This window comes from Parambassis ranga, chromosome 6, assembly GCF_900634625.1.
Source record: "Parambassis ranga chromosome 6, fParRan2.1, whole genome shotgun sequence".
In the NCBI taxonomy this organism is placed as follows: Eukaryota; Metazoa; Chordata; class Actinopteri; family Ambassidae; genus Parambassis; species Parambassis ranga.
In genome coordinates, this window is record NC_041027.1 from 4166277 (window position 1) to 4178556 (window position 12280).

Sequence of the window (12280 nt, forward strand, 5' to 3'; positions counted from 1 at the left end):
GTCGCACCACCGACTGTAAATAAGCGACACTGTGTGAGTTATGTGAGCATCTCTGAATGCTTCAATGACACCAGTTGTTGGCCAGCTGTCCTCAAAGGGAGAACTTGAGGAATTTGTCGCCTACATGGCAGATGGAACTGTAGCCGTCTGACCAATGAAATCTTTTTTTTTTCATAGTTTATATATAATGCAGACACACCAAAGAAAAGATCACATCTTCCACATTTTTTCAAAGTGGGAGCAGTCAGCTCTGTCATGGCAGTCTACTCTGGTAATGAGTATTCAGTGCAGCTCCACGTCTGCACAGTGACAGCTCCCAGTGTACCTGCTCCCCTGGGTGTTACCATGTCAACAGATTTTGGGTTCAGTTCTGACAGAAGGAAGTCCTCACGCCGGAATTCTTAACATTTCTGTGCAAAGATGTGGTGAAGAAAAGAACTTTAACACCTTACATTTGGTCATTTGTCTAGATCTTTTCCAAATATCTTTTTTACACCCCACACAAAACAACAACACAATTCAACAGTAATAAGTAAAAATAGCTAAATAATTAGGCATCTTTAGCAGAAATAGAAAAGGGGTTTTTCCACAAATGTAGCGATGATGAAGTACATAGGTGCCTCTGAATCTGGGGGTGAATATAAATATGGTATATTTCATGTATGGAATGTGAGCTAGCCTCTCCACTCTGCAGTATTGCAGACTTACTAAAGTTGTTGACATCTTTTTGACCCATTTCATGCTATGAGAAAACACAAAAGGGAAAGTGGTGGATTCGTTGTGAGGTAGCAAAAGGGGCAAAATATTCCTTGGAGCCATTTTATTTTTGTCTTGTTTACTGGTTTTCACTCTAACTTGCTGATATGGGAAAATAAAATGTCAAGAACTGGACCTTCACACTGTTTTTGCCAAACACAGAATCACCATTAGTGTACCAACTATTGCTCAGTCTTCTTTAGTTGCTACTTAAAATCATCCAAAATTTTAAAAAATACACTGCTTTGCATAAGCTGTATACGATGTATTTATCTGTCTGTTTTCTCCATTTCTGTGACTCACTTGTGTTATCCCCCGCCGGTGAGGCTGACCCCTTTAGATTTCTGTGATGAATGTGCTGTCCTGTATTGCTGAGCGTGGCCTTGGTCAGCCTGGAGGAAACCACGGGCTTATCTATATAATGAGAAGCATCAGCTTCGTCTCAGGGCTTTGTCAATATGCCACACATGAAATATTGCACTGATGCCCTGTGGCAACTTTCAGAGTAAACCTAACCAGGAGTTAGATGTTGCCACAGTGCGATGTTGTTATTTCCAGCACTAGCAACGCAAGCTTCAGTCAAGAAGTTAGTTTTTCCTTATCAAAAAAAAATAGGCTAATGCAACCACACAAAAAAAGTGTTTTTATCAGCTTCTTTTGCAAAGAGAAAATGGGTCAGAATATTGTACGATCAAATCCCTGTTTGTTCTCTACTCATTTGTCTGCCTCTCGTTAGTGGTAAATCTGGATCATTAAGTTTCATTTCAGGCTGTAACAAAGACTTCCACACATGAAATAGAAGACGTGCAAAGACTTATTGGAGACTCAGAAGATGATTTTTATTGTAGTGGGGGAAAGGAGGGGTTTAGCTCTCTAGTGACTGTGTTAGCGTGAGGAGTCAGTAATGAGCGAGCAACACATCACATGTAGCCTAGATGGAGAGGAGAAGATAGAGGATAGAAACAAAGTACAAGTGAGGCAGAGATTGATGATGCTGCTCTTCATCTCATTTTCCTGCATAAGGACAGACAAGGCAGAGCCGGCAGCCCGAGGTGCACTACACGGATCCTCCTCTGCATCAGTGAAGTTACAGAGGGAGAAACAAGAGTGGGATTTGAAATGATGCTAATCTTATTTCAAAAAGGATGTTTTAATGGGTTTTGCATGATTAATGATTACTAAAGCATTTTATTGCCGGAGAAACTTTAATTACTGAGTAAGAATTCAGTTTGACTTTTATGTCTAATTCAGCGAAATAGATTTTGAATGCCTCACAGCAGAGAAAACAAGAGTTTAAGGCTTTTTATTCCCACCAATAAGCTGCATAACCACTTCATTTAAAGCCTAATCTGGCTTTCTGTATGGTCTATGGGAGGTTTGATCTGTCCCTGCAGCACATAGCAGATGCTGAGCTACACAAGCTACAGTATTAGTCAAGTGACATTAACATTGTATTTCACTGACATAACCTAGCAGCTTGGATGTTCCTGCCTCTATTTTTAACTGAAGGATTTACCGAGCAGCTCACAAACACTGCTGAGCTGAACAGCAGCCGTCCCTCCACGAGTAAAGAAATTTGTGAATAGCTGAAAGCATCTTGTTGTCAAGACATGACAGACATGCGGCTGCTGCTACTGTCTTCTAAAAACATGTATTCCTCTACACACGCTCAGACCTTTGCTATTAAAGCAAGCACTTTCTCTCACATTGTAGTTTTACTTGTACTGCCTGTGAAGATGTTCAGCGTGGTTGCAGTGCATGTCATTTTTCCAGTCATAATTACCCCACATCTGAAGCGCCTCTCAATCTGTCCTGGCAGTTAGCGAAATCCCCTACAGGCGTCGCAAACTGCAGGAGAGCTAAAGCTCTGATTTTGTATCTCATTAACACATCCGATGAGATATTAATCTCCATCAGACATGGCACAACCCTGAGCACATTGTTGGGGTTCAGTCAAGGGGAAAATGATTAGCTGGCACAGCTGAAGGGCACACTGGAGCTGACTGCACGGAGGGAAGCGACACATGACGTGTCAGATGTGCAGTCATCATCACATAAAAATCCAAGTCACAGTAAGAGTGTCTTTTTATGAAAAGAATAAAAAGGTTAACTGTAACCGAGCTGCTGTCTTTTTGTGTCACCCAATTCTAAAACTGTGTAGGTTGTGAATTAAAATGACAACATAAACTCAGCTTAACACTAGCTGGTCTCATTTTTGCATTACAGAATAAGTCTAACCTTCTCAATTCAATAAAATTACTTCTTAATTCTAAACACATTTGTATGCTGTAGTATTCATCTTTCCTTCATTCTCAGACAAAGTTTTCACAAGTTTAAAACTCCACATCCAGAAGGCGATCTTTGAGGGTGTCCATCACCCACACTTTATCTCATTTTTTATCTTCCCTTTTGAGTCATACTTTGAAAAATGCATTTAGAAATGATGTGGCCTTGTTGGCCTGTGAGACAAATCAAGGGATGGGACAGTCACCTAGCAACAACTGAAGCGTATTCCGGGGCTGTCAGTTCTACTCTGTCACTGGTGTGTAATGAATTTTTGGTGAATCAGGTAGATATTTTTCAACCAAGAGAAGAAGGCTGCACTTCTCTGACCCATTTAAAGGGGCCTTTGAATTGTGGCAGTGTTTTCGTACTTAAGCAAAAAAAACTATGTACTCTCTGTGGTCTAAACAATCCTATAAAAGCACTTCACGGCACACCATGGACACCACCATTACACTGTTTACTGTTTGTTATCTGTGTGAAAAAGACATTGACAGCTAAAAAGAACTCCTGCCAAGTATACTACATTGAATGCTATAACTCATTTAACTGTTCCTGCTGAGCAGCTCCCCTCAAACCAATGTTTCCCACCAAAGCTAATGGTTTCCTTCTTATCTGCAGGTGAGTGAGAATGCAAAGCAGGATCTGAAGGATGGGCTCGCTCTCTACAACTCTGAAAACAACATAGGCCTGCGAAACGCCTGGAACATCATCCAGGCAGAGGTAGGCAGATCAGACATTACACTGAATATTACAAACATGACTCTTTAATCACATCACTAGGCACGGCACATAAATGCAAAGTTATACTGAAATATTCCAGCTAATGTACTTGCTGGCTTGTAGCTGTGGCATTAATGTAAGTAAAGTCCAAACTAGCTGTTGAAATGTGTTGCTTTCCATTATTGTAGCCACATATTGTTTAAAAAAGGACTAATTATGAGAATTTTTACATTAAAGTGAGTTCTTTCTGGACTGATGGGAAACATTAACTAATCTTGTGTTTGTGTGTGTGGCTCTTACAGTGGAAGTGTTGCGGTGTGATCGCATACACAGACTGGCACGAGGCTCTGAAGGAGAAGGTCGTTCCTGACCGCTGCTGCCAAGAGCATTACCAGAACTGTGGCCGAAACTCCACCAACATGTTCTGGAACAGGGTGGGTTGACATTGGCTGTTTTGTTTTTTAGTTACACATACAGTACAAAATACAGCTATGAAGGGAATTCTGATCAGGCCTACTGAGGAGCTTCTGTTTGAAGAGGGTTTTTTTGTTGTTGAAGTTAATCAAAGGACTACAAAAAACTACAAAACAACAACTACAAAGACATAAAACACTCTATGAAGTGAAACAACATTTCTACAGAAAGACTTAAAATCACCACAAAGAAATGCTAAATGGCCACAACAGGATACACAACAGCTACAGGTACAAAGAGACTACAGCAACAACTGTAGCAAAGCAACAGCAGAGACACCAAACGAAACGCAGAGATGGAAAAAGGGACAAAATGAAAATTACAATCAGAGAATAATTGAAAGTATAATAGAGTGTGTAGCTTTTTTTTATTATTTTTTTCATCTTCCCTCCGACTTTGTGTGGACATGCATACAATCCAGAATGATTGAACCTCCTTTGTCCTATACATTTAAGTGATTTTTTTCATAAACATAGTCCCTTAAAAATCCTTTAAAAAAGCTTTTTGCTTCACCTTTTCCACATTCAGTATTGGCAGCACTATGAATATGCAGAATTAGAGCCGCCACACTGAGCTTCAGTGGATTTGTCCAGTTTTATGAGCAGTCCATTATCATGTCTAAGCAAGTGCTCGCACATGAAAGCACTGTGGAGATGCAGACAAGGTTAAAAACTTTCCTTACTTTCCTCTAAGACATCATGGCTCTCATTAGGCAGACTTTTTATATGCCTTGATTCACAAAGGACATGACAATTATGACTTGTTCAGTCCTTGTTCAGTGTTTAGTCCATCTGTTCAGTGATTGCCGTTACAAGCCTTTGCGTGTGTTTAAAGTTTCCCTCTTGGTCCTAAATGAATTTTTTTATTTTTATTTTTTAACAAAACCATGCCGCACAGTGTTCACCAATCTTTTTCCACCATTACAACTCTAATCTGCTATTGTCCCAGCATGTGGTTTGTTAGCAGAGGATTAAAAGCTGTAATATAATTGCCAAAATGAAAATATGCAGGCATTGAGCTGGCCCATTGGGAAAGCTCATCACTTAAAAAGCTTGTGTGTAATCCTGCCCAGAGGAGGCAGCCTTGTACTGTATGGTTACATTTTTACATGCTGCCTCAGCACCCACACTCAAGAAGGAACACCACTTTGCAGCTGAAACCACCATTAAATCTTTCACCTTACCTTCCTGCCAGGGAGCGACCTCTGAATGAACCCGGGTGGGAATGTATTTCAGGGTGTGATTAGTGCATATATATGTCCATATGTCTCATAAGGCGGCATATTAAAGCAATCACTCATAAGTAATTCACCTGTTTTAACACCTCACCTGCTGGTCAACCATCCGAGGGTGTATCTTATATGAAAGAAATGCATTTTTTTCTGCAGAACTGTGAACAGGATGGTAGAGTTTTTCTAGGTGACTTAACAGGAGACGGACAGAGCTGCAACTGAAGTGACATAATCCCACAGCTGCTCTGAAAATACATGTTTTTTCACTGGTATATTTACAGGCTTTTCTTCCATTTCAGGGTTGCTTTGAGAAAGTGGAGGAATGGCTGGATGAAAACAAGCACCTCCTGGGAACCATCGGCATGGTCATCTTGGTGGTGCAGGTAGGAGGAGGCTTGGTGATAAACGCTTATTTCTATCTATGTTTATTTTGATGTTGCTGTGTGCCTGTCTGCCTGACATGTAAAAAAAACACAAATCATCCTCTATTAAGTTATGAGGCTTGTCCTCTAAGTTATGAGGCTTGTCCTCAGTGGGCGTTCTGAGCACCCACACATCTTGAAATATTGAAGTCCCAATCTTCTGCACACTGATCCTGTCTGGAAGAATCAAAGCCACCTGGCTTTGTGCCAAGCGGGCTACAGTAAGGTAGCAGCAGAGCCACCGGGAGATAGGAATGCAGACATACTGAATGTAGAGGAGCAGGCGCGGAGTCGATTAAAGGCTGCGCTTGTAGGGAGAGGTGATAGATATTCCTCTGGTGGTACCTTTTCTCCTTTGCTCCTAAACTCTGCTTTGCATCTATCCCTCTTTATACAGTTAGTGTCTCCTCTTCACTGTCTTTGCAGTAGCTTTCTTTTTTTTCTCCCCCACTTACTTGGAGGCTGTGTTCTAAAAGTGTCTTCAGACTGAACAAAGCCTATTTTTGCCATTCGTTTGTGCAAATTTAAATGCCTGGAGTGTTTCATAAGATACGTTTATTCGCTCCAGTCAGCCAGCACCCCAACTGTACAGACGGTATCTCTAGTTAGCAAGCAACAAAGTGTGCTGTGTTTGTGTGATCTCAGCACTCACCAGGAACTCCAGAAAGCTAGGAGCTATAGTGCATTAGTTCACACAGTATAATCTCTTTATTTCACAGTTGTCAGAGTTTTATATTTCCTGTGTAAATCTATGATTTTTCACAGCAACACTGGAAACACATGGATGATGAATGTGTTTGTGTAATTACTCACTGTTAAAAAAAAGAGAAAGTACTTTAGTTTAAAGCTTTATCTTCGTCCCTGAATGTGTTTACACTTGCACTTCAGCTTTTTAAAGCACATGTGCTATGTACTTTTCAGCTATTCAGTAAATAGCACATACAGATTAAAATGATCCATTGTCACTTTAACGCCCACCTGCTGTCCTCCAAAACCTTTGGCTTCAATATTTATTTGCATTTGCATCTGTCTCAGTATTGCTTTCATCCCCTTGCAGTCCACTTCTTCCTCTTCCAGTCTCCAGTATGCTAATCCGTGATTCAGCGCTTCGTTCACAGCGAGGTGGCCTCAAAGAAAAAACCTGATTGTCGAATTTTGCAAGATTTTTTTCTCCCCATAGGTTTGTCCTCGGGGGAACAAGATGCTTAAGCTTCTAAGCTCACATTCGCACTGAAAGCATTATACATGATAGCTGTACATCATCACTTTTTATTCAGTGTGACACCGCCTGTTCCCTGTTTGTTCACACTCTCTACACATACACAACATACACATTGACAAATAAGGCCTCATTTAAACACTGACATAAGGATTTCTCTCTCACACACACACACACTGATTCAGGTGTGCAGTGTCTAGAAACACTGTCAGATTAGCAGTCTCGCAGGCAAGGTGGAGAACATGACAACGGAGGAGCATCATAAAGAGCTGATGCCCCTCAAATCTGCGGCGTTACATAATAGCCCGAGGCACTCTGAGCTGGTGTATGAATGATTTAGATTTGCAACATATATGACAGACTTTGGCAAAAACCTGCACTGTATGTGTATCTTAATCCATCATAGTTTAAAAACTCTCACCAGTACTTACATATTCTTAAGCAAGGAGGGATGATTGAGCTGTGAAGAGTCCTGCAGGAGCAACTGTCACACTGTCTGAATGAATCAGACAGCTAAAACTTTCCATGCATGTCAGATAACGCCTCATGTAAATAATTGGTCTGCTTCTAAAGTCGTCTTTTATTGGTCCCTCTCAGCTTCCGAATGGTGCTTCGTGATTTGATTGAAAGCAAGGTTAAGGTGCTATTTTCTGCGAAGCCACTCCGCAAATTAGGTTTGCACTGAAACAAAAGGAGAATCAGCAGCTTTCCCAGGCTAATCACATACCACGGGAATTCCCAGAGGAGTCCACGTTGCCTTTTTTTTTATTTAAAACTATGCAGCACACAGTCTTTTGCAGCTTCCCTGCCATATAAACTTAGCCAGATAATAGTTTTTGGATCAGCCTTGTGACTGTGTTTGATGTAGAAGTATCAGGGGTAATGGAAACTTCAAAGAGATAGCTGGCTACTTTGATTCAGTGGCATCTCAATTTACTTCATTGGCTTAATGCTTGCGTGGTGTACATTTCTTTTCCCCATCACATAGATTTCAGAGCTTGTATTTGAAGAAAAAAAAGAGCCATCTACGAAAAAAGAGAGAGCCAACATTAAAAAAAATGTGTTGGTGCTTCACCACAGGATTTATTGTGCATCAGAAACACAAACCAGCCCAAGGCGTCAACATCAAATAGACCACACACAGGCACACGTGTACACATACAGTATATCACACATACATGCAGACACAAATTTCACCATCTCCTTCTTGTTCCCTCTGCAGCTGCTGGGCATGGCATTCTCCATGACACTGTTCCACCACATCCACAGAACGGGGAAGAAGTACGACGCTTAGCCTTGGGCAGCTGCATCCGTGGAAGAGTGAGACCCACTGCCTGATGGGATAAGACTCTGATTTAAACATCCCAACTTCACCCTTTCACGTTACAACATTTTTAGAGCGCCCTTCGCCCCTCCTTCCCAGACCCTCTGTACAGATTCTGGCTGTGTTCCCGCTCTGTTCTGCTCTCTCCGCTCACCATTCATTTTGCCAAAGAGTAACACAACTTGAGAAGGGACACATACTATTTTGGCAAGGAAGATAATCCCATTGGTCGTCACTTCTCTTGAGTACACTTCATTGTTTCTTCTGTCTATTTTATGCTTGGACTAACAATTTGCTGGAAGGATGGATGGACTTTGAGACAATGACTTTACTAATGCCCACACGCCCCCTCCAAGGCAAAAAGAACCTATGAAACTGATACCCTCCACCTGTTGTGGAGCTTTTTTTCTTCATGTTGATTAAAGTAAAGCCCCCCTCCTTTTGCCCTTGTAAATGAAAAAAAAAATTCAACATGGCATGCTAGTTTTCTACTTCACTGATTTCCCTTTGTTGTCAAAATGTCAAAAAGTTGTCCTATTTGTTCTAAACTTTTTTTTTCCGTGTCATCAGGAAGTGTTGAACGGATCAGTGAGCTGCACAGTGTGTATGTGTGTGTGTGTGTGGATGAGGGGTTGGATTTGACGTGACGTTGCTGTGGAGGGGCACAGACATGTCAAGATAGTTATTAATATAATCCATGATTCATATTTTTTTCCATTCGGCAGCAGAGATTTGGGTAAAAGTGAGCGTGATGGAGGAATCATCAGTGGATTTATTTTCTACCAAATTCTGCAGTATTCTCTGAATAATAAATTATAATCTGACTGTAAACACACACACACACACACGGGTGCAGCAGTATTCTCATTCCATGTGAGACTAAACAAATGTTGTAAAATGGCTGTTTATTAGGGCTCCACCAGCAAACGTCAAGTAAGATCTGTGTGATAAAGTTCTTCTTTTGAGAATACAGACTGCAGTGTGTGTGTGTGTCTGTGTGTGTGTTTTATCAAACAGTCCAGGCTGCAGAGGGAAAAAAACAGCACACAGAAACAGCGAAAGAGAAGCTAGGGCATGAGGGGCAAAAACAGAGCAGACATGTTGTCTTGCTGCTGCCACACAAGCACCCAGAGCCTTCTGTATTCTTAAGATCTCATCCACTCACTCTGCCCTCCTAATTCACTCTCTCTCCCTGTCAATTCACCCCTGCCTCCATCTTTATTTCTTTTTTCACCCCAATTTTTGTCCCTTGTTTCAGAAAGCGATGGGTTTCATGCTCCATGCGTACATAGTGTCTCTGCTGACATTCCTGTTCATCACACAGTTACACCTCTTAGTTTGCTGCTATTCCAGTTTTTACATAAGCTCCTCCAAGAGAGGAGGAGGTGGGAGTGTAGGCAGATCAAAGCTGAGACAGATAGGTATGGCAACATGCCCTGTAGGACACATCTGTTTATGTGTGTCTGTTTACTGCTGATTTGCTGAAGGAGGCCTGAGAATCAGCCTACCTTCTGAAGACTGAAAATACTGTTGTGAAGACTTAAAGTGGATGCCCTTCAGCATGTCTGCTCTTCCCAGAGAAGGACAAAAAAATCTTATTGTTAAAAGATCAATTTGGCTTTGGGTATCATTAGGTTATGTTCGGTTGCCATCAGCTATTGTGACATTGTAACCCTCCAAAGAAGATTAGACATCTGAGAGTTCGATGGGGAGAAAACACAAGTAGTCAGGTTGTAAACAAACATGATCAGCTGCTTTATCAACAGGACAGCACAGAATCAAAAAGTGCTGTTTAATGAGGTGAGGTAAAGGGTTTAATCAGGCAACGTTTACACTCTATACACAGAAATTAATGCATACATGCTTTTTTCTGGTGTCACATTCCTCCTACAATCTGGCTGTGGAATTGTTCAACACCAATACTGCTAATCAGCACTGATTACTCAGATTTTATGAGAAATCTTAATAATCTCCTTCAGTATACATCCCACGGAGTCTCCGCTTAAAACTGGGTGCAAATTCAAAAGTCAGATCCTTGGAGGAAGAGTAGAATAAACCAAATGTTTTGATTTCCCATGCTCATATCTGCTCTGACTCTTCATTATCTTCGTCCTCTTGGGTTCTTCTCCTTCTTCGTTTGTTCATGTTAGCTAGAATGAGAGTAAGTGGTAGGTAGCAGTCAACTTTTCCTAAATTCGAAAGCATAAAAAAACAGATTTACATGAAAAATCTTAGATGGTTATGGCACATTATAGATTGTATATATTTAATTTATTGAATTACCTGCTCTTTATTTACTCACCTGTATCAGTTTGGGAAATGCAGCGAGTTTGCGTAGGTCCCTGTGTTGACCCTGACCTTTACTGCCATCTTGTGCACGAATAGCACAGTTGATTTTAGCTACCATGGGAGACGATAATTAAGCCTTCGTGAGGCTTTAGAGCAGCTGCATTCAAAATGTTATCCAACGTTTAAATTACCCACCAAGACCCACTCATTAGACGTCCTCCCAGACTGGCAGGATGTTTGCCTCAGAGTATCTCCAGAAGTCTTTCTTGCCATTTTAATTGGCCTCATGATTGCTTAATCTAAGGGACAGTTTTAGAGGAAAGGATTAAGGGATGGAGGAGGGGGCGGGGGTGTGGAGGGGGTGGAGGGAAGGTGATTTTGTGCATCAGGAGAGCACAGATTTGGGCTGTGATGTGCAGCGACCCTGCTAGCTGTAATACACTGCCTTTTCCCGCATATGCTTCCACTCTTTTTGCTGTGTCCATGGGTGTGTGTGTGTGGGGTGGGGTGGGAGGGGACACATGTCAGCTGCTGATGTACAGCAGAGCAGGCATGAGTGGTCACATCTCCTCTGCTTGGCTGCCTCCACAAACCTCCCCCGACACAGCCTTTATTTACTGCCTCACTCCTGCAGACACCTGGCGCTACATGTAGCTAGCAGCCCTGTAGAAATGCAGCTGCGCTCTGTGGACACCTCAAAGTATCTGTAAGGCAGATCCAGCACCCAGGAGAACTTAAAGGGAGTAGAGTAGATGTGAGGGCTCTGTAAAACAGGATTCCTCACAGCAGACAGGAAATATCTAGGAAACGTTAGATAAATATTTTGTTGTGTTGCTTTGTTTCACAACAGGAGAAAAGATCTTTAAAGACACATGTCACATACGGCAGAAAAAAATGCAGGAGTAAAAAACTAACCCCAAATCTGACGTCACACTTCAGAGAGCCAGCGTGCAGACGCTATAACTCTTTGACCCTGACTGATCTGACATTTTCTCCTCCGTGTCAACTCCCCTTCAGCTCAGCTGCTGTCACCTCGTTTTCATGCTTTTTTCTCAGAGTAAATGTTGCTTCGTGCTCTTTAGAGTACAGGGATGAATGCCATTTTAATTATGTTATTTTTGTACATTGGTTATTATTGTTTTAATGTTTGTTTTTATATAATATACTGTCTGGTTTTTAGACTGTTTTTTTTGACAGAGGCTCATTGTCACTTGACACCATCAAGCATTTGTTTTCCAGAGGATTAGTCTTTTCAGTGTTCCTCTACATAGTGCACCATTCTGCTTTAACACTGCTACAGGCAGTTAAAGCAATTAAAATCAGGAATGATGGAGAAAAAAAATTGGCATATAGCATCTGGGTGAAGCCCACAAAAAGACATACTGCACGCTTGTCGTCGTGCTTCTCTGTGTTAAGATTTAGTTTAATTAAATTAGGACGTGCGGTTATAATCTGCAGTGTGTCTTTTTAAAACTGCTGCTGTAAGCCCCCATTATTCATCGCTAGAGCATGATCTGTTAGATGAAACAACAGAGCTCATGTCACTCCAGTATCTCAGC

The 12280-nt window shown here is 41.5% G+C and overlaps 1 protein-coding gene across 2 annotated transcripts in view; it reads left to right on the forward strand.

The window, feature by feature from the left end:
• tspan9a (tetraspanin 9a) overlaps window positions 1–11033 on the forward strand; it is a 149175-nt gene extending 138142 nt beyond the window's left edge. For both annotated transcript variants that reach the window (XM_028408407.1, XM_028408406.1), the window contains 4 exons: window positions 3661–3762; window positions 4065–4196; window positions 5767–5850; window positions 8331–11033. In XM_028408407.1, coding sequence (XP_028264208.1) covers window positions 3661–3762; window positions 4065–4196; window positions 5767–5850; window positions 8331–8402 — 390 coding nt within the window. In that variant the 3' untranslated portion in view covers window positions 8403–11033. The remainder of the gene's footprint in view (window positions 1–3660; window positions 3763–4064; window positions 4197–5766; window positions 5851–8330) is intronic.
• Window positions 11034–12280: the final 1247 nt, after the last annotated feature.